The 25,182-nt window shown below is 47.1% G+C and overlaps 1 protein-coding gene and 1 long non-coding RNA gene across 4 annotated transcripts; both read right to left on the bottom strand.

The window, feature by feature from the left end:
- Nucleotides 1-1,290: 1,290 nt before the first annotated feature.
- On the bottom strand, nucleotides 1,291-12,517 carry GFRA3 (GDNF family receptor alpha 3). Of its 2 annotated transcripts, XM_054841441.1 has the most exons (8): nucleotides 12,391-12,517; nucleotides 9,389-9,664; nucleotides 8,578-8,670; nucleotides 7,805-8,150; nucleotides 7,617-7,726; nucleotides 6,366-6,500; nucleotides 5,272-5,402; nucleotides 1,291-4,962 (listed from the first exon to the last, which is right to left on the bottom strand). In XM_054841441.1, exons 1-8 carry the CDS (start codon nucleotides 12,431-12,433, stop codon nucleotides 4,828-4,830), a joined length of 1,269 nt encoding a protein of 422 aa, XP_054697416.1. In that variant the 5' UTR covers nucleotides 12,434-12,517; the 3' UTR covers nucleotides 1,291-4,827. The 2 variants fall into 2 exon arrangements, with proteins under 2 accessions (XP_054697416.1, XP_054697417.1); XM_054841442.1 differs by lacking the exon at nucleotides 6,366-6,500 and having other exon boundaries at nucleotides 4,054-4,962.
- Nucleotides 12,518-12,900: 383 nt separating this feature from the next.
- Nucleotides 12,901-24,739, bottom strand: LOC129212614 (uncharacterized). 2 transcript variants are annotated; one of them, XR_008579228.1, is made up of 5 exons: nucleotides 23,867-24,739; nucleotides 23,647-23,718; nucleotides 22,101-22,237; nucleotides 21,542-21,697; nucleotides 16,409-16,881 (listed from the first exon to the last, which is right to left on the bottom strand). It is a non-coding gene; the product is annotated as an uncharacterized LOC129212614 (long non-coding RNA). The 2 variants fall into 2 exon arrangements; XR_008579227.1 differs by lacking the exon at nucleotides 21,542-21,697 and having other exon boundaries at nucleotides 12,901-16,881.
- Between the last annotated feature and the right edge of the window lie 443 nt (nucleotides 24,740-25,182).

The raw sequence follows: 25,182 nt of genomic DNA, 5'->3' as shown, positions 1-25,182 counted from the left end.
ATCCCTGTGTGTGAAAAGCAGTCAGTTTGTTTACCAGGAATTTAGATTCACATTACTGGGGGAATTAGCAGTGAGCTATTAGTCTGATTCAAGCACTTAACAATTGCTGATCATCTCCTCCTAGCCTGGGGATAATGGAGGTGATCAGCTGTAAATGGAAAGTATGTGGGGCTATTTTCATGAAGGCACTTGGAGAAAGTGCTGCATCCCCTGACCTCTGCTAACCCTGGGGTATGCAGAAACCCAAATACCAAGTCACTTCCTGGAGGAAAGCTAATCGCCTATAAGAAGAGCTTCCATTAGAGACTAAACCAAGCTCAGACTCAACGCTCTCTCCTTCATCTGAAAAAAGGTTCAGCCGCAAAATCCCTAAGGTAGAAGTGATTAGCCTCTGATGGTATTTACCAGTATCTGTTTCGGTGGGGGAAGCAACTGTAGAGTAGCGGCTGGTTTTGATTCCATGGCAGTGCTGAATGATCCTGTTCGGCTCAGCGATGCTGGTTGGTTTCCTGCTTCTCCACTGTTGTCCCCAAAAGCTTTGTCTGGCTCCTGGACCCCTCAAAGATGGCTTTGAAAGTTTTTTTTCCTCGTCCTTCTGTAAAGTTGCCTATCATTTTAGCAATACAGTGACTTGTGATTTTTCAGATGTATTGAATCATTCTTTATAGGTGCTGAACCCGTAGTGTTGTGTTGTCAACTCCAAGTTACCTTTTATTGTCAGCAGATTTTAAGAGGCATGCCAGGGATCGGTAGCCAGGAATTACTGTTTGAAGTAAAGCTTAGCTTTTCCTCATCTGTGATACATATTGTGCCCCCCTTTAACAGGAAAACTGCAGTCACTTGGCTCTTGCTGAAACATATGCATTCGTTGGAGGCAGTGGAATGATTGTAGCGAGGCAAGGACACCATAAATTTGGACTTCAACGCTTATCTCTGGCATCACCTTGCTTATCACCTCAGGCAAGAAATGCATGCTGCTTCTCTCACTTTTCACGTAAGAAACAACTTAGATAATCTAAGAAGTGATTGAGCTCACTGCTGGAGAAGGACTATATGAATGCCCTTTGTAGATGCTGCATTTGACCGTGTTAAGGGATCTAAAGCTATGTCAGAGTTCTAGAAGCCACATCTGAAGTACCTGACAGTGAGTGATGTCTGTAAAAGCTGTTGTGAGGATTGCTTTGTAAGAAATTCTAACTGTTCTTTAAATTTCTTTCCCATAATGCCTCCGGCAGTAGGAGACAAGGAGTGTAGCTTCTATTAAATGCAAAGGAAGGCAGGAGACCGCTAGAGTTGCGAGATAAATTTTATTAGTGCGATTTAGCATTATTTTACACTTTTAAAAATAATCTACATTACAATTAGAAGGTTCCCTCCTTTTATATGCTTGCTGAGAGCTCAATGCTAAGACTGTATTAGATTATTTTTGTGTTTAGACCAAAGGTACTCACAGGATGTTGTATTCCAGTTTCTGGGGAACAGAAGCTGAGGGGTTTTTGTGAATTGCTGTATAGTATGGTTAGTAAGAACTGTTCTGAATTGGTCCAGGTAACTGTGCCAGTCTCTGAACATTGGTGGTGCTAACAGAACTGAACTGATACTGGCATGATATTTCTCAGTACTAGTTATACTTGTGCATGCATGTATGCTGTGTGGTTGAATAACTGTGATATTTAGAGATCAGGTGTTACAAAAGACTAAGTGAAAATGGGTTTGTACTCATAGCACTGTGAGTACCTATGAATGAAGGCGTATTCAGAGCTGAATTTTGCTTGCAGTTATTGATGAACCAAGCCTAAGAGGCAGATGTATATAAAGATGCATATGTACATGCGAAAGGGACATAGGCCACTTGGAGAAAAACCCAAACTGACATGTTTTGCTTTAATTTCAGTCTAGACTAGGATTTGTCTGAGTGTCAAGCATTTTCCTATGTAACACAAGACATGACAGGAGGCTGCAATTACAATCAATAACCTTCATAGTAGGGGTAAGGGAGTAAAGATCCACAGTGCTGTCTGTATGAACAACAAAATGGTAATACCTTTTCCCCTATCAACCTTAGGGCACTAAAGTGGGGAAAGAGGAAGGATCACAGCGCAGATGAGTGGAAGATGAATGCAGTACGTTGTGTGTGTGTGTGGTACAGATGGCTCAGGGAAATCTATTTCGTTATTCTCGCAAATACTCTCACTGATTTGTGGAATATTGGAAAGAACATTTTCTTCTTCCCTGTCACTCTAATAAATTCTGGAGATGACAGACACTATTACACTACAGCCAAGAGTCTTGACACATTTCTAGTCCCACCATATGGAGGATGGTCTGATACAGATATTGGAATATGGTAACATGGACTCTCTTTTCGTTAAAGAATGGTAGCAAACGTGGAAATAGTGCTGTGTCTTGATCCAAATAGCCATATTTCAGTAGGTAATTGGAAATACCAGCATTTGTACTCCTCTTAATTAAGAAGTATTTGTTCCTACCGCATGGAAATAAGATGTTGCTTCTCTGTGCGACAGAGGAGATGGTTCTGCTCCATACAGCGATTTCCTTGCCCTACCTGCCCAGGAAGTAAAGAGAAGGCTGGAATTTGAAGTGGCAATATTATAACTGCAGAAGGACAACTACTCTGATACACACAACAATGTAAGATTCTGTAATAAGGTGTCTGACAGTGACTGGGAACCACAGCGTATTACCTATCACCTGGTACTTTCCTTGCAACAGATAAAGCACAGGGTAAAAAGAAATACCCACCTGTTCTGCACCTAATCAGGATTGTAATATTGTTTGGCTGTGTATGATATTGTTCAGATGTGTTGTATCTCGTAGGATGAGCAAGGGGCACTACGTGTGTGCGCAGAGGAGCGGCGTTCAGCTGAGTTTCTAGCTATCCTGAAAGCGTAGGCTGGCTGATGAAGCAACTCTTGCACACAATTGATTGTGGACTATTAACCTATGCTCAGAAATCAATATTCACTTAACACCACATTTTAACAGGCAAATGCAGTACCAAATAACGGCAGTTACACAGCGCACACGTTTACACTCAGAATAAACAGGTCATGAAATAGAGTTTGGCAGCGGAGGAGGATGAGATTGGGCAGGCAGCGTGGAAGGGGATAATGACAACTTGAGTATGTGGAGGGGTACGAGGTTGTTGCAGCTCCCAGAGATTTTTGCAACTGAATGCCCCGGGGGTTTTGTGGTCAACACAGCTTCAATGAGCTATATGTATTCTCTAAGCATTACCAAGAAGGATCATCCTGAGGCCAGGTAAGGTCATCCTTTGCTACCTAAGACTAAATTTACTGGGGTTGAGCACAGAAATCCATCTTAAAACCCAAGTCTGTTGCTAGCTGTGATATTGGATGATATATGTATGTTGCAAGGGGCAAACCAGAAAGGAGCAAGAATATAAACTGTAGTACAGTGTCCTGGATCTGGGGTGGTTTTTTCATATACTTAAAAGAATGGATTTGAAAAAGGAACTGAAAGTAATCCAGAACTGGTGTTTACTAGGGACTTTAGGTGTATGTTTACTGAGCTTTACCTGCAACCCACCCTGGAGTATGGACTTCGTCTTTAGGATGGTATGCTGTTCTCTATGCCTTGACAAGCCTGAGGAGTGGAGCCACGTGAACATCATTAAGTTCAACAAGGCCAAGTGCAAGGTCCCACACCTGGGCTGGGACAATCCCTAGTATCAATACAGACTGTGGGATGAAGGGGTTGAAAGCAGCCCTGCAGAAAAGGACTTGGGGATACCAGCGGATGCAAAATTGGACATGAGCCAGCAATATGCACTTGCAGCCCAGAAAGCCATAGCATGTCCTGGGCTGCATGAAAAGCAGCGTGGCCAGCAGGTCGAGAGAGGCGATTCTCCCCCTCTACTCTACTCTACCCTACCCTACTGGAGTCCTGCGTCCAGCTCTGGGGTGCCCAGTACAAGCCAGACGTGGACCCGTTAGAGCAGGCCCAGAGGAGGCCACGAAGATGCTCAGAGGGCTGGAACCACCTCTGCTGTGAAGACGGGCTGAGACAGTCGGTGTGGTTCAGCCTGGAGAAGAGAAGGCTCTGGGCAGACCTCATTGTGGCCTCTCAATATATAAAGGGGGAATCGTAAGAAAGGCAGAGACTTACTACCAGGGCCTGTAGTGACAGGACAAGGGGCAACGGCTTTAAACTGAAAGAGGGTAGGTTTAGATGGGGCATAAGGAAGAAACTTTTCACAACGAGAGCGGTGAGACTCTCAAACAGGTTTCCCAGAGAAGCTGTGGATGCCCCAGCGCTGGAGGTGTTCAAGGCCAGGCTGGATGGGGCTTTGGGCAACCTGACCTAGTGGAAGATGTCCCTGCCCATGGCAGGGGGTTGGAACTAGATGGGCTTTGAGGTCCCTTCCAACCCAAACCATTCTATAATTGTATGCCTGAGGAAGACCTCCAGAAGGTGGGGTGGTAGGATGCACTGCGTCAGGTCCCTCCCTGCAATCAGAAACTGAACACTGCACAACTTCTGACAGAACTCAGATCTTTGTCTTAAAATATTGTGCTAGAATATTAGCCTGACTGTAACTCAAAATATTATCATGGCGGAAGCAATGGTGGGCACCATATCTGCAGAGCTCAGTGCAAACTGATTGGGGGAAAGTGGGGTGCAAATTGGGGGGGAGGTTTTCAGTGACTGCCGTTCTGGGTTAAGACTGTTCCATTCCTCTTTTCTGGAAGCCTTCTGTTTCCCAAAGGTAAATCAATAGTGGGAGGTGCCTGGACATGGAATAAGATTAATAATATAGGAAGGAAAGATGCCATTTATGTCAAGTTAACGTGGGCTCAGCAACAGGGGCAGGAACAGAGCCAGAGATGGCCAAGAAATAGCAGCTCCAGAGTATACAGAGGAGGCCATAGGCATACTGCTGTGTTCAGAGATGTCTCGCTGTGTCTTCCCTTCAGCCACCTAGGAAATGAAAAGGAGGAATGAATCCCAGTTAGACATGTTTATGCTCAAACATCTGGTTACAGAGCCTAAAGTTCTGAGCCCTAACGTGAGACTAGAGGAAACTCCTGTGGCCAGGCAGCATGGCCTCCTATTTCTGCTTGTCTGTGGAAGGAATAGCTCAAGGTAAAGTGGTCCAGGGTTCTGCATATGTGTGGCATCCCTTGCTTTGATGTCCAAAATCACACATTTCCGGATCCAAGGTTTTTCAAGTACCGTCTCTAGGCCACTTGACTTGCTGCTTTGTGGAGGCAACAAATCGATGCATACCTGGGACATTTCTGAAGCAAGAGATGTGCTGGCACTGTCCCCTTGGAAACTTAGGGAAGATGAATAAAATAAGTCTTCCTGTCTTTCTAGAGCTGTCTGCTTCAGGTGCATTTGAGACCAAATGGTATTTTCTGCAAACAGAAGTAAAGCAAGAGTCTTATTGCGCTTTTCTTGAGCATGCCTTGGAGTCTAGTGAACAGGAGTATAGGGAAGCTATTTTAGGAAATACACTCACAGGCTGCACGGCTTCAATTTAGAAAATACGTATTCTCTGTTCAGTGAATGGCCTGTTAGTTTGTGGGCTCATTTGTGAGGTTGAGCAGACTGCAAAGCCAATTCGCACTGTACTTGAGGACTTTTGGGTCCCTCTGGGACTTTCCCAGCTGTCTATTTTGTCAGGGGCAGGTATGTAGCATCTCAGATGTTTAGGTTGTAGGTGCATCTGTAGTGCTGGGTGTGAGGCTTTTCTATACAGCAGGAGGTAGGTTTTAATATTAATCATTTAGCTAATGATGCTGGTTTCTTTGGTATCATTTGGAAGCTTTTACAAACACAAAATATTTAAATCTTATTAAAGTCTGTTGCTGAAATGCTAGAGAGAGAAAAGAAATACAGACTTAGGATTACACAGTTGCATGTAACAGGATTTTTGTAACTGCTATGCTGCTGAATCCATTAACAAGGCTATGTCAGGAGCCACTTATCTTGAAGTAAGTGAGGGCCAAAGGTGAGCATAAGAAAGGAGGGGGAGAAGGGGAACCCCAACCCCATAATCCTGGTGCATTTATATGGTTACTCAGCAACCTATGGATACAGCCTGTCTGACCTCCCCTTGTAATTTTTTTTGCAACCTCTTCATTTGAAATAGCTTAATCATGTTTGAGATGAACAGAAGTGTTGCCAAAAGATACAGAAACACTTCTGAAAGCAGATCCAGGCTCGTCCCATAGGCTGGATACGAGATCATGGAGACACTGCAGAAGAATACAGAACTGTATGCAAGAGCAATGCAATGCAGGGTCTTGAAATCAACAGGATTTGAATTTCCCTGTGCTGAGCTGTTTCTCTGGTTCTGTGATATGAATGATGCTTACCAAGGCATTTGTTGCTCTCAAACATGCCGAGTATCTGGTCGCACTTCTCCTTCTGGTTTCCGCTGCTCTCACATGTACACCACAGGGAGACCTCCACGCTGGAGTTACTGACATAGTTGGGTGTCATGGGCGTGCCTGTCCCAAACCCCCAGAAACTGGAATCAGGATTTACCTCACCAAGTGAAAGCAGCATAGTGAGTCCTGTTCTACTAAAGGGAATGCTCCCCTGGAGGCAGAAGCCTTCCGTTGTGATATGCATGTTACCCAGGAGAGGTGAGGAGTGCCCGCGAGGTGCCTGGTGAATCTACACGAAGTCTGCTGGGCTGTGAGAAAGCGTGGAGATTGCTACCCCTGACTCAGGCAATCTGATGGTGAGGTATACTGATAACTGAAGCTTTAGTGCAAGCTGGTGCAAGCATTAGGTTGAAGGATGTGAAGCATCTGCAGGGACTCAACTGCGGAACTGGCATGTGGCAGCAAGAGGCATTCTTACTTCTTGTGTAGCGGCAACATGGTGTGGCCAAACGCCTCTTGCCAAGCGAATGCTGCACACCTGCAGTGTCCTATTCAGCCAGAGTTCGTTTAGCACAAAACCAGCAAAGACATCTGGAAAACCAGAAGGTATAGTCCAGATTTACAGCTTGCTATATTGCGATATTGCTCTGCTTCACAGCTCCTCTTTTGAGCCACTCTGAAAAAGTATTAGCAGGTTGGCAGTGGATGCCTAAAAGCAAAGACGACCTTCCTTCAAACAGCTGGTAGTGCCATGTTCTGGCTGGGTCTGAGAAGACAGTGTGTACAACACCAACAAACCGTCAGGCGTCTAAAAGTCAGGCACTGAGGGAACGTCATGTTTAATCACTGCTGTGACTGGGATGTAAATCCTGCAGCAGGAATGACTTAGTTCATACAGGCCTACAGAGCCCTGTTGGTCAGGGATTCAGAGCACTTTGCACCAGCTGATGATGCAAACGTGCTCAAAAATCTCAAGCGAGTGCTGCTGATTTGACAGCAGAGAATGGGACAAAGTGGAGTGATAAATGCCATGGAAGAATTCTCTCTAGGCTGCGTTTACCTCAGAAGCAAGAATGAGCACTAGCATCAGTCAGGCTAAGGCATATTCATTGGTATACAGAGCACTGTCTCCTGCAGGAGGGCAAGATGGTCCTTCGCAGAATCAGAATACGCCTGCAAGTTTGTGGCCTGAAAGCTTCCACCCTGTATGTTCCTGTATGTGTGGATATCACTTACCAATCATCCCCATGTAAGCCTGCAGGCATGCAGCGTAGCTGTGCTGAGAGCAACCATCTGGAGACATGTCCGCAGGTTGACAGTTTTGTTGGAAGTCAGCCAGTCGGGACCTGTAGGAAGGAAAATAAGACTATGAGTGTCTATGCTGCTCTCTTCTCTTGGATAATATCCACTGCTGCCAGACCTACTTGCAGATATGGTCTTCTAAGCAGGAGTCCAAAAGCCAGAGGCAATTGGGCTTGGTATTATACTGAAAGGAACAATCGGGAACAATAGTTTTCCGGCGTCGTTCTCCACAAAGTTCATCTTGACATGGACAGAATAGGATCCTTTTGGTGAAATCCTCAGGGACTTTCTCAAAGAAATGCCTTAGCCCTCTGTGGCATCTGCGACGGTCGCACATGTCCTCGCTTCCTGCTCCCTTGGTGCAGATAGAGGCATAGTCTGTGCGCAGACGAACACACTTCTTGCTCAGATTACAGACGTGAGTAGCTTTCAGGCATGGATTTGTTGCATCTCCTGCTAACTGTGAGCCTAAAAAGCCAAAAGAAACCCAGAAACATTGAAACAAGTCTCCAGAAGAGATTCTGTGCAGAAACAGGAATAGCCTTTACTTGATGGTCAGATCGGGAACGTCAAAAACAACAAAGCAAAGTAGTCCTGCTATGTGCCTGTAGTATGACATTGCAGTTACATTAGTTACAAAATCATATTTTTTATTGCTTCATGTTAAGGTGCTTGTTTCAGAAGGTGCATCATTGTGGGTTATGCCCTGTTTCATGGGCCTGGATCTGTGGCTAGATTTATACTTGGGACAGGGGACAAATTTAGGCAAGTAGGCAGAGCAGATGTTCCTCTGATTAAAGGGGCCATTACCCCAAATTGGTCTTCTTAATAATTTTCAGCCCCTGAAAAGATAAGAAAGGGCAGCATTACATCATGTAACCATTACAATCCTTACCTGATAACAGAGCTGCCAGTCTATTATAATCTGTCTTCCAGTGTTCTTCATTTGCTGGATTCTCATAGGGAGAGGTCTCCAAATTGAAATAACCTAGGCAAGATACAAGATATTTTATGTAGTAGCAGAAATGCTTTGTGACCAGCTTGCTTTTTTTTTTTAATTGGGGTTTGTTTTTTTTTTTAAATTTGTGCCTGGCTGTTTCCTCAGGCTGGAGTTCAGAGATGCTCTGTCTTGCTCAAAGCCAAATGCCAAGAATGGTTCTGCTGGCGATGCAAAAGTATCACTGTATAAAAACATCATTACATTTTGTCTTCAGATTTCCTCTGACTGGAATTTGGTATATGTTGTCATGTGGTTTGTTTCAGCCTCAGTACAAGTGAGGAGACGGGCAGCATAGGCAGTCTTTAGTAGGAGGCCAAGTAGAAGCATCCCACTAAAGCTGGAAAGAAGCAGCATGCTCAAGGATGCCATTGCAGTATGTGTCATAAGCACACGTCCATTTTCAGTGATGGACAGATGTGACCATTTTGAGGTGATTTTCACAGCAGTCTCCCCTCCCAACACTAAATCTAACCGTTTCAGAGTAGCTATCTTTGCTTCTTAGGGTTCCTGGTGTATTTGAAAGACTGGTCCCAGACCGGATCAGTTTGCTTATCGAACAGAGCAGCAATGACTCCACTTCACTAGGAGATGCGGTTCCAAAGCGATGCCTGCAGTGTTGGGAAGTGGCCTTTCACAGTTGTTTTCAGATGGGGGACAGGGGTGAGCCTTACTTAGAACCTTGTAAATTCGTATTATTTCATCTCACCATCTGTCATGCTGGAGTGAACGGTCCAGAAAACACGTAAGCAGTGCTCCTGTCTCTTCATGCGCCGGTGACACTTGCAGTGCAGCAAAGAGCTATTTCCGAGGTCTAGCTCTGCATTCAGACATCTAACCCTGCTATCGTGATCCAGTGGAAGGAAGCGAGTCTTAGCAAGGGCACAGTTTTCCAGGGTCCTGTAGGTGGCATTGCAGGTAGAGTCCGAGAGGCACAGCTGTTCCGCTGTTATGCAGTCACTCCTTGGCAGAGCCAGGAGGTCTCCTGGTCAAGTAGGGAAAAGGTTGTTAGGATTACAGTCACGATGAATGCCACACAAACACCTTGTCACTGTTCTGTAAGCATCCTATAATCAGTAAGGACCCCTCTCAAGAGGCAGAACTGGTTGGGGTCCTTCATACGGAGTACAAAGGAACAGGAGGTGTCTCCATTTAGAAACAAAAAAGGATGAGTATTAATGTATGAAAGAGGGAACAAAAGGTTAAAGAAAAGTCTCAAAAATAATTCTGTTTAATAAAACCTTTTTTTATCACACTTAACTCTTTGAACTTGGCCAGGATCAGAGACGGCTCTGTATTTTATGGAGTGATGGCTCTGTATTTTATGGAGTAGTAAATCCCTGTGGAAACCCTGGTGTTGCTGAGGCATGCCTTGAAGAAGCTCTTCTGTCTGGGTAATGAAAACCGCAGTGCAATAAGCACATAGCAACACCATACTGTGTGCTGTGAGTCGGTGCTGCTGCCATTGCTAAAGTATATACTGGTCATTAAGAGATGTACTGAGAAAGCCATTTGTAGGGTGTAAAAGCAACTACTTCACTGAACTGGGAAACTTAAGAATGCCTATTTTTGGCATAATAGAAGAAATCTGTAACATAAGATACAAGTAGTTTCATATAGAAGCGCTGATATGCAATCAATTTAAGTATATAGAACCCAGTCCCTGAAATCCCTGCCAAAAATGCTGGGATGCAGGCTTGGCCTGCCAGCTTCATCTGTTGGTTGATTGTGAACTCTGACTATCTCTGTGTGTGTATATTTGCATAACACATGCATTGATTATATATGTGCACACACATATGCACCACCTTATGTGGAATTATTAAATAATCTCAATTTAGCAATATAATCTTTTAAACTAGACTTTTTTTCAGCTTTTTAATTTTTTTATATGGACTGTTGTCTCCTAAGGGTAATACCGGGGTACACCACAGGTAGGTGGATTCAGCCTGTAATCTTTTTTCTTTTCTGTAGTATATGAATCTGTGTTTACAGTACAAGTACAATGAAGATCTGGAACAAGACTGCTAATAAAATTCATATATAGGCTAGTATGTTTCTTCCCTTCAGGACAATATTGCTTGGCTGGTTTTAGGAAATGACTGTGCTGAGCCTTACATCTACCTTTAATGTCCTTTGGGTACGTGATCTTACCTATCGTTCTCTTGTTCAGCAGGTGCAGTAGTACTATGTCAGTCTGCCTTTACTACAGATTAGAAAAAAAATCTTGGTACATATTACCTGGTACACCGTCTCCACCATCTAATCTGTTCTCTCACTTCCTTCACTTTTGCTGGCTTCATCAATTTATTTGCTGTAAGCAGTAGGTTGCATAATTCTATGCCACTCTGCTTCTCAAACTTTCTACTTTTCCTACAGCCCACTAACACTGTCGAAGTATCTCTGTCTCACTTGTACAAATTTCTTTGCTTTTCTAGCAACTTAATGTAGTGTGTTCATCTGACTGTTTCGTAGAGACTGTATGACTTTGTAAGCTCCCTGAAAAACAAATCTCTCATCAGAAATGCTTTGTACCCAGCACAATGGGTTTTGGTTAGCTGTTACACCTAGGCACAACCTCAATGAACTGTCCATGTCCTGTCATATATATATATATATATATATCTGTATTATTTTGATGCCCTTTTGGTGCACCATGCTATTGATAGAGAAGACAATTGCAGAAGAGAAACTTTTCCTTTATTAAGCACCGTTACCAAAGAAGCATTAGTATTTGGACATGGAAAATTGTGGGAAATCTACTGTAATCATGCGGCTGCAAGTGCTACTGAGGTCTCAGTGCAATAGCCCATTTTTATAGCAGTCACTGTGATATTCAGCAGCCGCAGTTTTTTCTGAATGTAAAGCACTGACATCCCATAGCCAGGGTGTAGGAATGCTTCAGAGCAGTTTTGTAATTTCCATATTTCTAGTCACATCAGCCATGAAGACTGCATGAGAGGTGATCTGGAAAGAGGAATAATTTCTAACCTCAGCTCTTGCGACTTGGCGGTAGTAGAAGGCAGAGTAGAACAAACAGCTGCATCTTTGCAGGAGCTCCTTGGGTTCGTGTTTGCAAGCTAAGCCTCATCTCAGACAACTATCAGCCTGAAGCATTTCAGAGGGGGGAATGCCTGGAAGGCAGGTATCAAAACAAGCTCTACAAAGTCAGCGTGAGAGGTGCAGCAAGGATCTGTTAAGCGAGGTCCAGCCAGAGCAGATGTTCGCTTTGTGCCTTTTCTGCCGCGTTGAGGGATCCGCTCCCGGCATCTGCCCCTCTCTGCTGCGGGAGAGCACCAAGGCGTCCTCCGGCACCTCCTCAAGCCTCGCCTCGAGGACAATCGTTTCCCCTCCCCAGCGCGTCCCTCCGGTTGGGTCACAGCCGCGTTTGCAATTCGCGTTTCGGGTCAGAGCAGCAGCGCGCCTTTCCTGGTTCGAAAAGCGGGGTCGTCCCCGCCCGCGTGCGCCCGGGGCAGCCGGAGCCAGCGGCCGCGGAAGGGAGGGACGGGCAGCGGCCGGGAGCCCCGAGCTCGGGACGCGCCGTGGGCCCGCCCAAGCACCGGGGGAGCGCCGGCCGCCCGAACGTGAGCCGCGGATGCCGCCCGCCGGGAGAGGGACGAGGGACGCGCCGCCCTGCCCCGCCGCACTCCCCAGCCCGCCCCGAGCCCGGCGCCCGCCCCGTCCGCCGCCCCGCGCTCCGGGCGCTGTTACCGGCTCGGGAGAGGAGCAGCCCCAGGAGCAGAGCGAGCCCCATGCTGGAGCCCGGCGGTCGGTCGCTCCGAGCTCCGGGGCCGCAGCTCACATGCTGCGCGCAGCCCGCCGCCGTGTGAGCGGCCGCCGCCCCGCCCCGCCCCGGCTCGGCACGGCACGGTCTGCCCGGCCCGGCCCCGACCGGCCCGCCCCGTCGAGGTGCGGGCGGCGAGCGCCGCCCCGCGGCCCGGCCCGGCCCGAGAGCCGGCACGGGGGAGCGGGGGGGGGGGGGGGGGGCGCTGCCCGCCGAGAGCTCGGCGGCTCCGCCCGCGGGGGTCTCGGGTCCGCTCGGAGCCGCGACGGGCGGGGAGCGCGTGCGGCCGGTGGGCCGGTGGCGGGATGGGGTAGGGCTGCGGAGCTGGGGGCAGCTCGCTGCGGGTGTCCGCAGAGCGCCAGGGGCAGCTGCCGGGCCCCGCGGTGCAGGGACGCGGGGCCGAGGCGAGATTTGCAAGGACGTTTCAACAGAGGCGGTTTTGAAAGGGGTTGTGGAAGACTTTGTTTATTAATTCATGCCACATCCTCGCCCTGAGGGCAAAGCTGTGATTGCTCAGTGAGGAGCATCCACAGAGGTGTACTTTGATAAAAGAAAGTCTTAAACAGCGGGAGTGTTCCTGGAGGGGACAGATGCTGATTGGCTTTTGAATAAATTCCCTTGGTGCTTCTTTGGTCTGCAGGAGGGATGAGCGAGCTTCTGGCTTCTTCCTATGGACTTTGTTGTGAAGGCTCTTATTTCAGTATCTTACCTGTTGCTGGCTCAGCCTTGATTGAGCTGTTTGACTGTATCCACTCTAAGGGTGGCACTTCTGAGAGCCCACTCGACATTTAGGCAGCTGTGCTTCTTTTTGAACAGATCCTTCTTTTTAGTTTGCATCGTAAGGTCAAATTAACCAATGCAAAAAAGGAACAGTCCAACATGCACATCAAACATTAGTACATGAAAATGAGGCAAACCTTTTGTAGGTCGATTGTTTGCACAAGTAGAGACACCTACCCCATCTGCCCGGAAAGCCCAACAGAAAGGGTAATAACTGTGCAAACACATTGAGTATTCACAATCCAATTCTTGGGTTTTGAAAAGAAATAGTTCTTCTGCTTACTGCAGGGAGCTGCTGTGACAGAATTCTTCTGAATGTGAACAAGTTGTCCACAAACACTGGAGGCTCTTCATGCTTAAGGAGGAGAGAAAAATCATTCTCACTATGGCTCAAAGTCTAATCAAAGTCTAGTGGTTGGAGAAGTTTAAGGAAAATGGTGGATGGGACGCAGCCTTTTTAACTTTGTAGTGAATTGTTTGCAGTTCCCATTCAGGAGGAAACAGAGTAGTTAAACTGAAGAAAAACTAGGGGCAAAGAGGTTTACTTATAATGAAGACATAAAAAAACCAAGAAGTGACTTGGTCCAGTGAACTTCTCTATCTATGTTTTTGTGAGAAATTATAAGAATAAACAAGTGGATCTGAAAGGTTTTAATTGTGATCCAAATTATAACTGTGGCACAGTAGAGACCTGTTTGGATGATTTCTATGGCTGGAATATTAATACAGTAGTGTGCAACTTGTGAGGAATAACTGGCAGACGAAGAAGAAGAGATGTTGCCTTCTATGTCGTGGATTTGTATACTTGCTTTGAGATTGTAGGAGGATCTTTTCTAAACAAATTTGAGTGATTGTTAAAAGGGAAGAAAACTGGGCACTGCCGTTGATGTTCCAGGCTGCCTGCCAGTAAACCCAAGCAGAATCATCCAGTGCACAGCAGTGGGAGATTACAGCTGCCCAGGCATCCCTCATTACAGGAGTACTGGTGGTGTGGGAAGTTTGTGGAACATGTTACTGAATGTCTTGGTACAGAAGATGATGACAACCACAGGAGAGGAAGCTCCACTAGACCTGATTGTAGCTGACAGGTACAGCTTTTTGAGAATATTAACATAAAGGACAATTTGGATGGTAGTGGTTGTCAGTCTGTGATCCTTAGTCTGCTGTTTCTATTTTGCTGGTTTTATGCTTTTCCTAAGCAAAGACAGATTTCACCAAACTCAGTGAATTGATAGCCAGCATCTCACAGGAGAAAAGCCTGGAGAAGAGAAAACAGTGTGTGTGCCTTGAGAAAGGAAAGACTATAAGCAAGTAATCTTAACTTCAAGCTCTAGGAAAAATTTGGAACGCATAAACTGTCTGTCAGTGTGTCAAAAATAATAGGCTTGCTATTTGTCTCCCAGATGGATTTGTCAAGGACCAATACAATTTCTTCTACAACAGGGTAACAACTTTTGTGGAGAGGGAAGAAAAAAGAAGAGATCATATGTACTGGGCATCTTTAAGAACAGCTCTAGACAGGCCAGTCCAGCTTGGTACAAGAGAATAGTGTAGAGGATCTTTTCAAGTTCCTTTCCAGACTCTTTTTCTGAGTCTGTGATTATAAATATTCACCCAAAGCCCACGGAAATTATTCATTAACTCAGCTTTGAATTATGCTCTGCAGTAGATAAAAAAGGAAAGGGAAAATTCTTCCTTCCATGTTAAAGCTGAATGCTGTAGCAGTGTTTTCGGGTTGCCTTGGCAAGTGGCCAGGTGGAGGAACCCTAGCTCAACATCTGGTGAAGAGCTGGCCAAGTCATTACACTTCAGTAGCCAGCACAGCCTGTGACTGCAGTGGAATAGTCTTTCTCGATTTCTGCATACTTGTACGTGTCTCTGCATGGGACCCATGACGTACAAGGTTATTTGGTTATTCACCCTCCCCGCACACATGCGGAGGAGCGCTGTAACCTCATTACAGGCCTCAGAGAGTTGGTTAATTACCAATCTCTCACAAACAGAGCTTTCACCACTCTTTCCATTTGAAATTGTATAGGCCACCTCTGACCTGTGGGGGTCATTTACCAGCGTAATGTATAATATCTCAGGAATCAGTTCCTCTAATTCTGTGGAAGGTCCAGGCCTTTGACCTTCTCAAACAGCTGCAGAAACAGTGATCAGCTCTGATCTGATTTCCTCAGCTTTTAGCACCACTTCCATGGTTTCCATTATCTTTGTTGCTCTTTGCAGGTTCAGATAGGTCCTGGCTGATTTTTGGGTTAGTGATGTCAGCAGGTCCTGTGATGAAATAGATATGTGACTAAGGCTCATAGTAAGTGAATTCTTGACAGATCTTTGCCAGTATTTTGTTTTAGCCAAAACCGAAGTGTTAACCTTGTGCATCAAAGTTGCATAGGGCTTAAACACATGCAAAAATTGGACACCTTGGTCCTTTCCTTCTTGCTCTGGCAGATTTGTCCATAGCATCTTGCCAACACCTACTGCAGTAAGCACAATTCTCTTCGCAAGGCTAAGCAGTACCTGGGCTGTATATCATCACTTAAGTACTTAAACACACTCACTTGAACACAAGCTCCTGAGAACTGTTACCATTTACACACGGGATCTGGAGGCACAGAGTTGCCCAAACTCATCAAGGAAGTCAATTTGCATGCAAATTTTTTTAGTCCAGACCTATGCAGTCACATTCATGTGATCGCACTCTTTTCCTAGCATCTAAAGAGGGTTTGCTCCTCAGCAACTGGTTGGAGGGCATCAGCCCTGCGCATGTATGAGTGATGGGCTGTCGCTTCAAAAGAGCTGAGGAAACGTTCAGTAAAGCAGTCTGTCACGGTCAAGTGGGCAGTTACCTTACAGAACCAGAGCCAATGTTATTACAGAGCCGCAGTTCCTTTCGACTGAATCCCATGAAGACAGAACTTGCACTCTAACTCTGGAGTGAACCATCTTTCCTCTTGCATTGCCTGTTTCATCATTATTTCATCCTCATGGAGGTTGTGTGGTTTTGACAGTTACACTGAGAATCATCAGCCAAAGAGAGCAACTGCTTTTACAGCAGCTGTAGGAACTCGCTCTTCCTCCCAGTACATTACAGGCAGCATGACCAGTACAGATCTGTACATTTCCTCCCCTCTCCGCTCCCCCCTCCTCCCCTCCCTGGAACATTCCCTTAATTTGCTTTTCATTTTTGTTTTATCATTCATGAGTCTAAATCTTCTGGTCCTTGCAGTGCAGATTACCATCCAACTGCTTCATTGAAAATACTAGCACCAAATCTCATGTTCTTGAAATTCATTGGAACCATCGCAGTTCATCTTCATATTGCTTTCAGGCTACGAAGGACCTGATGCAGTGCATGGAAGTTTTTCCTCTAACGTATTAAGAATTCATTCAGCAGGTTTGGACACATGGCAGGCCACGTCTATGTTATGTCTTAGCATAGATGGTGTGTGAGGTGCACGCAGGATCCTCTGTGAAACAAGAAATCCATTCACCATACTGGTGCTGTTTCCTCATTAGTTGTTCCTCTCTTTGGTGGAAAGGAGGATCCCTACTGTATCTGCAGGAGGATAATTTCCGTTTCCTCTTCTGTTCCAATCAACAGCGATGACAATCCTTTCCATTACTGGGGAGCCCTTTTGAACAAACCAAGAGCACAAAGCGTTAGTTTCCCTCTGAAATGACTATATCACTGTATTAAAGCAAGTGGCGGTTCCAGTGATGTTCTAGGCATTTCTTCTCTACATCTGACTGCCGAAGCCAGTGAAGAGTGGGTTTGACCAAGCAAGTATTTTGTTTGCAGTATGTGCTGAGTTACTCAGTTGTACCTTATTTTGTGTCGTACTAATCTTATGACGATTATAGCACATGGTGCTTCTGCTGCTTTTTTCAGGATTTGATCAGTACAACACTTCCTCAGTCAAAACCAGAGCATGTTACTGTGCAATGCAGAAGATTCTGAGGCTCTTACAGCTGAGCCTGGGTCATTTGTAAGGAATACTGTCAGAGTACTACTGCAGGAGGCAGCACAGAGGAGGGCTGTGCAAACACTTCCCTGCCTGGACCAATATTTACAGCGCCACACTCTGCTCTTTACAGGGCTAGAGACAGACAGCAGACACTCACAGCTCATATTAACACCTGTACACTACAGAAATATTAACCTAATGCAAACAGCCCAGCAGAAGTTAATGTCTATATTCAGAGAAAACCAAATAAAAAGCTCTTTCATTTCCTAGCATGAGTACTAGTGCCTTAAACAGCTCTGGCTGCTCATTGCCAAAGAAGGTTCAGGGGTTTGATATCCATAGCAGCTACCCATAGTTTTCTGCTTCAGTACCTGTGGTATTTGGCCACTTCTGGCTCAGATAGTTTTGTTCTTTTGTTCCTATGAATAAAGCTGCTCTTGTATTTTAGCCTCAGTGTGGTTCACAGCAGGAAGATCAGATACGTTTAGGTGTCTGTCTGGATAGGTACAAAGTCATATAGCTTAATGGATAGACTGTATCTTTGGTGAGAATAACTGTCTGTAAGTCATCCTACAGGAAAAAGGAACTAGTAAATTTATGATGATAATAATTTAGGGTGAGCAACTGACATGCTGAACAACAGAGCTTTGATCCAAAGGGACTTTGAGAAATGAGAGGACTGGGTCAACAGGCACCTTGTGAAGTTTAGGAAGGAGAGTGGAGTTCTGTACCAGGGCAGAGTGACCCCACGCACCCGTTCCGGCTGGGGACTGACTGGCGGAGGAACAGCCCCACTGAAAGGACCTGGAAGTTGCTGTGGATACCAGTAAGCTCTGATCACGAATACGACAACCCACACACCACCCTGTATTGGGAAGACCATGGCTAGAGACTGAAGGAAGTTATTCCTGTCTACTTAGCAGTGGTGTGGCCACATCTGGACTGTTGTGCGCAGTTCCCTGCCCCTGAAGTTCAAGAGGGATGTGGAAGAACTAGAGAGGGTACAGTGGAGGGCTGCCAAGGTGGTAGGATGTGACCTACAAAGAGGTTAACAGAGCTGGGCTTGTTTGCCTGGCAAAGAGGAGTTTAAGAGGCAATCTCCTATCAGCCTTCTGCTACTCGAAGGTGAGTTGCAAAGGCAACAAACCCAAACTCATGTTGGCAATGGCAGGCGATATAAGAAGTGATGATGGCCACAATTTCTAGCTCGGGTTGTTCAGGCTGGATGCTATGAAAAACTTTTTCGCTAAGAAGTTGGTGCAGTGCTGGAACAGGTCATCCAGAAACATGTTGGAGTCTGTATCCAAACTCGTAGAAAAAGCCACAGCTGACTTGCTTTTGCATTGGTGGTAGTACTGCCTACCACACAGGTTTTAGATTAGAGACTATGTAAGTCCCTTTCCACCAACTAGTCAAGGCAATGGTTAGTGTGCGCATGCTTGGATGACAGATTCAGAAGCAATTCAAGTCATGAACGGCTTAGAAGAAAAATTATTTGCAAAAGGAAAGCCAAAATATTTCTTCAAGAGAAGAAAGGAGGAGCTCCTTAGAACAGCACTGCTCTAGTACCTTAAGTCTAATTTTTTTTTTTTTTTTAGAGACAAGAACATGGAAAAAGTAAGCAGCTTTAATAATGCATTACACTAGATTTTGATTCAAAGACATTTAAGTAAGTGATACACTGTGAGCCCATTGTTCTCATCCTGGTATATCCATGATGCATATTGTCAGAGCAGCTTCTTGCTCTCTCCTTGTCTCAAGTGAAGCTCAATTAGTATGCAGGACAGTGGATCTGGCAGTGGCAAGACAGATCCAGGCCTTGGGGGGAGCAGCTGTTCAGAGGCATTGTACTGTACTGAACATGATAACAGACAGAAAAATCATGGAACCAAACCCAAGATTTTACTGTTCCTGTAGGTTGGCAAGGTACTTAAACAGGTATGAGAGCAATCAAGTTACAGAACGTGTCTTAGACTATTTCCCTTTGATTCAGTAGCAGCCCTAGAGCTGCTTTCCACCGTGAAATGGATTGGGTTTCCATTCATTCAAGCCATAAGACAGGGGACTCCAAGGCACGTTAGGCAGCAAAGATCAGTGGTTCCACCCTGCTTCACTGCCTTTCAGTGCTGTGGAAGACAACCGGAGGCAGCAGGCTCCAGCTGCTTGCAGTAGGTTTTTGTTTTAATCACTCCTGCACATTTTCTCCTATGTGCTTGTAAAAGAGATGGGCACATGGCTGGGCAGCAGCGCAGGGGCTGTTTACTCTACATCTTATCAGCAGCATTAGGTGCTTTAGAGACTACCAGGAAAGACCCAGGTACGAGCCGCTCCCACATTGCAGGACTTTGGACCACAGCATAGAGCCGCTGTGTCCAGATGGATGAGGCTTTCTCTGCTGGTTCTGCCCCTGGCAACAAGGTTTCTAGGATTTCCAATTTCTTTGTCTGTCCTCAGAATAACCCTCTCTTCCCTCCTATCCCTCCTGTTCTTTTTCCAACAAAGTACTTGCCTTAAGAGCTGTCAGCAAGATACTGTTGACAGTCCAGGAGGATACCTCACTGCGCTCAGAGAGGTTTTAACTGAGGTTTTTTATACAGAGGTGAAGGTCAGTTGGCGTAAATGTAAAGGGAGGCTCCATGTGCCACGCGCGATTGTGCTCCAGAACGCTAAGGCTGTTTGGCTAACAGGTGAGAAGGTAAGGCTTGCCTCTCACTTTTTGCATGCCAGCCAAATGGGTAAAGCTGTCCGGTTGTGGTTTTTTTTTTTTAGTAGCAGTATATAGACACTGTTGTTGTGAGTTTTTTATTTTCAGTAACTCATGCTGAAGGGAAGCTGTGCCAGTAGCTGAGGCACCTCGCAGGTATGCTCAGGCACCTCTTTTACCCCAATGATTGAGATAATTTGTAATAAAATGGAAGATGTTCTAGCTAGATCCCCAGGGCACTGCTCAGTGGTAGGTGGCATGGCTGGGGAGGCAGGATAGCTGGGAAGTAACACAAAGGAGTACAGCACCATCTCTTCTTGATGAAGTCACATACACAGGGGCTACCGTACTGGAATCTGCAGCCCACCTAAGGCCCTGGGGTGAACAAAAGACCACGCACAAACTCATGCAGGCCTAAGAAGGCTCAGGAACATTAGATGTTCTGCAGGTCTCTGAAGTTTCTGTTTGCGCCACCTCTCAGGAGACACCTGTCCTAATCCCCTTTTCCTAGGAGTAGGATGTACTGGAAAAGCAGTTGGCTGCACCAGGTTGTGGCCGCAGCGCCTGGTGGTGCTGCAGGAGTGCCACCCAGTGGGTCCCGTCCTCACACCGTGCCCAGAAGCCCTGGACAGAGCTCCAGTGGGTGCACGGCAGGGGTGCGCGGTGCGTCACCTCAGCCCTCACAGAGCGGTGTTTAGAAAGCACTGCTAGGGACAGTGCTGTGTTTATTTCTACCATCTCTAGAGGACGTGCAGAAAAGGTGACACTCTTTCCTAGCGAGCGTGATCTTCAGGCTCTCTTGCTTTCAGGTGGGTTTTGTTAGATAAGAGCTGACAAATGAAATGGACACATCTGAGAATCACAGCCTTCAAAAGTATTACTTCATAGGGCAGGAGAAAATTAAAACAGACATGGCGGGTAAATTACAATTAATTTTAGTCTGGCACCTAATAGAACTCTAACAGAAGAGAAGTATTTTCTAACTCTAGTGTTATCACCCCCATTTCATGCCTTTTTTTAATTGTGAGGAGCTCTGTGGTAACAAGTAATTTAGCTGTAAAGCAGAACATACACGCTCATTGCGTATGATGATTAACTCTCAATTAGCATCAATATTTCTTTACCTTGATAATTTTCTTTCTTATTACATACAACCTCAGAACCCATGCCAAACCACTGGGGTGGCAGAAAGCAGCAGGATAGAGTTCATCCTAGCCCTGGTCTCTCTCTGAAAACAGCCACCCTCAACTGCTCCATAGGAGGCCATAAAACCACCCAAAAGGGAGAATTTGAGTAGCCTTCCCTTATGGAGAGCTGTCTGCTAACCTCATCTCTTGGCTGGTGCTATATAAATATATGTAAAACTACCAGATTTTCAACCTTGTCATCCCCACTAGAGTCTAAATGGAGATACCAGCAATTCAATTACACTGAGCCAGTACTCAAGGAAAAAAAAAAAAAGTATTTGTAGTTTAATAGCTGAAGCTTGGGGAGACCATGGCTGACGTGTCAATAAGGACTTAACAGACACACAATACAGAAGTTACCCTTCGCCAGTTCTCACTATTAATCTTTATGGAAGCATACAGACTTACTTGCTGGGAACTTACTTGCTGGGCATACCTGATCCTGGCTGGTGATGGGATGAGAAATCGTCATTTTAGGTATCCATTAGCACCCGCATACTTTCCTTTCTTAACACTGAATTGCCACAGGGAAGAAGGTCCAGTGCTCAAATGCTTTGCTCCAACTCTTTATTTTACCAGTCAGAAGTGACAGCTAACAACAAAATCCATAGCAATGTTTAGTATTAAAGAAAAACATGGAGGCTCTTGTCTGAAGCAGGAGGGGCGAGAGCTCGATGACACACTGCCTTGCAGTCTTTAGGCAAGACAGCCTAAAAGCTAGCTTAGTCTTTAGTGAACAAAGCCTGTTCTTTCCCTAGGCAGCTACGGTACTCTTTTATTTGAGGCTTTATGCTCAGCCAGTGTCTTGCAGAGGCAGTGTCAAGATTTTTTTAAACAGACCTCCTAATTTGTCCTCCCAGTCTCAGCAGAATAAGGCATGTTCCCTCTCTTTCTTTCACCATCACAGTCTAGCTGTCTTCAGGGACCTGAACTTTGCTCTGGAAGACACAACTCTCTTAAGCGGCTTCTACTCCAGATATTGCTTTGGTGCTCACCGTTTCATGAGGTGAGTGATCTGGTCCTGCTTCCTTCGCTCCATAGTCCATGACTTGCTCTTGGCGTGAAATTGCAGCAGCTCTACTTTGAAGTCCTGATGGTGCGTTGGACAATAGCTCTGAGGTTCACAGAGTTCCTGGTAAATGGAGGGAAAATGGATAAGGTCAAGTGGTTAGTATTGGCAGGTGCTGGGCAGACACAAGTAGATCGTTTATCCCAGGAGCTAGCATGTTCTCAGTGTGGGCAGAATCGTTGCTTATCCATGCCAGCACCTACAGGTGAGACAGCAGCATAGTCCGCTGGCTGAAACAAACTAGGAGTCAGGCAATCCAGGAGTATCTTTAGCTACATCAGCTCCTATGGGGAGAAAACAATCCTGGCTTTACATAAAAAAAAATTATCAGCTTTGCACAGACTATTTGGGAGGAAGGTCGTGGGAGCTCCACAAAACTGCCTTTTATGATATCAGTTCTCATCAGCTCAGTAATGGCCAAAACCAAAATTAATTAAATGTGAAGAATGAACAACAAAACAGAGAAGAGCATTGTGCAACTGTATGAAGTCCTTCTAGGCCCTCTACCTCAAAGAATATAACAGAGATGGAAGAGATACAGAGAACGGTGGCAAGGCTGATCAAAGTATGAAATGGCTTCCTAGCAAGGAAGAGTTGAACACACTGAGATTCTTCAGTCAAGAAGAAATGACTGAGGAGGGTCTGACAGAGGTCTATAAAACCCTGAGTGCCTTGGAGAGCGTGAAATGGAAAACTACACAGTCATTAGTAGTCATCACTACATAGAAAGTCACTATGTATGGTCCTATAGCACTACTCTCACACTTGTTCTGCTGTTGCTGAACAAAAGCAATTGCAAACACTCAAGCTTTCTTGTCATGACTGAGTACGTTTATCCTGTTGAGCATTTCCTATGGTTGATCCAGAGCAGAATTCACTAACTGTTCATGACCAAAGCACAGTACGTGGATGTGCATGTACGTAGATAGACATCTCAACAGTTTCCAGTTCCCTACTGGAAATTTCTCATCGAATAGCAGACAGTGCCCTGTTCTCTACCCACAGGGAGGTCAAACTTACCTGACCTAGGCTTGGGCCACTGTGATACTACTGTCCCAGCACCTGCCATTAAGTCAGTAGGTACCAAAAGACTGAAGCATGAACTCACAAACAGAGAAGTGAGGTGGGTCAGAGGGTCTGTGCCTTTCTCCCAAAACAGCAGAGCCTCAGGTACGTGCCAACCCAAGTGCCTAAACCAGCTACCCTCCTGAGAAAAATGAGAAAGGGCGGGCTGTGGCACTTCGGTAGCACTGAAAGCCAGTAACACCTCCCAATACCTATGTAAGAGACTTCACAATGGCAGTAAGAAGGCACAGATCCCTGCATAAGGGAAGCCCCTTCCCAAAATACAACAGGGGATTGCAAACCCCAAAGATTTGCCCCATCCCATGTTCCAATTCCTTTACTGAGCAGAGTTTCAAGCTACTGCTAAATGCCCACTGTTCTCTTTTCCTACCTGAAAGAAAACTCACCTTTTGGAGGCTATCAATCTCCCTGCTGTCTCACTGCACAGTGTCTTGGAAACGTGGTGTTGAGCACAGCACCTGTGTCCAAAACAGACAAGAAACATTCACCGTGAATCCTGACAACAGCAGCCAACAGTATGTTCAAACGCTGCACACACGCTGCCCTCCTCCTGGTTGTATCCTCACAGTAGAGTAGCCCATCTCACAGTAACGAGGAACTGCTTACCAGGAAAGGTCTCGCATGCTGCTTCTGCGTCACTCTGCAAGGAAGAAAATTGCCAGATATCAGCAGGTGCCTGCATGCTGTAGGAAATTTCATTTCGCCTGTTTATGGGCAGCGCTAGGCCAAAGAGCCCTAACTAAGGTAAATGCAATGTCTGTGTTCTGTTCAAATCTTGGTCTTTTCATCAAAGCTACTGTACAAGCACCGCTCGCTTTCCCTTACAAAAGGTAAGCCAGTCATCTAAGAAGCGTCTCGGGTCTCAAGCAACAGCCGAGCTGTCCCGGGGGAAAGCTCTAAGGCAGGAGGAACCAGGACACCGGCCCGGGGCCCATCGCTCCCGCGGCGCCTCTCTCCGCCTCCCCCCGCCTACGAGCCGCCCGGTCTGCCGGGAGAGAGGCGAGACGTCAGGCGGCGGCCCCCGGGACAAGCGGGCCGTGCGCGGGGACGCGCCGCCGGGCTCCGCGCCTACCGCCACCGGGGGCCGCGGCGACACCGGGGCCGGGCGACCGGGCGGCGCGTGGGGGGCCCGCCAGGCACGGCGGCGTCAGCGCGGCCCGGGACCCGCCCGTCGCCGGCCTCCAGCTCTCATCCGGGCACGGTGCTGAAGCGGCGGAATCCGCGCCTCAGGTCGGCGAGGGCCGTGCAGAGCCGCTGGCGGCTACTGGGCAGCGAGCCCAGCCTCCCGCGGTAGGCGCAGCAGCAGCCCGCAGCGGGCGTGCAGGCCGAGGCGAGAGCCCTGCCCGCGCGGAGGGTGCGGCTCCCGGCCGTGCTGTGCCGTGCCACGCCACGCCACGCCACGCCACGCCACGTCATGCCGGGCCGTTCCGTGCCGAGCCGAGCCGTGCCGAGCCACGCCGTGCCATGCTACGCCGTGCCGTGCCGTGCCGTGCCGAGCCGAGCCGAGCCGTGCCGTGCTACGCCGTGCCGTGCCGTGCCGTGCCGAGCCGAGCCGAGCCGTGCCGTGCTACGCCGTGCCGTGCCGTGCCGAGCCGTGCCGAGCCGAGCCGTGCCGTGCCGAGCCGTGCCGTGCCGAGCCGAGCCGTTCCGTGCCGTGCTACGCCGTGCCATGCCTCCACCTCCGCCGCCGCGCTCGAACGTCACCAGCTGCAGCCTCCAACGCGCCGCCCGGCGCCGCCCAATCGCGGCCACCGCCGCCAGAGGGCGGTCGGGCTGGCCGAGGGGCACGGCCGGAGAGGAGCGTTCCGATTGGGTCTCGACCACGTAACTCGCAGGCGGGGCGCTGCGCTTACCAGAAGGCTCGGCGTACTTAGCGAGCCAATCACCCTCCTCGGTGTAGGAGGGCGTGGTTTGCGGTGTGT

The sequence above is a fragment of the Grus americana genome, chromosome 14 (genome assembly GCF_028858705.1).
Source record: "Grus americana isolate bGruAme1 chromosome 14, bGruAme1.mat, whole genome shotgun sequence".
NCBI classification, from domain to species: domain Eukaryota; kingdom Metazoa; phylum Chordata; class Aves; order Gruiformes; family Gruidae; genus Grus; species Grus americana.
This window is presented reverse-complemented; position numbering and strand designations above follow the sequence as displayed.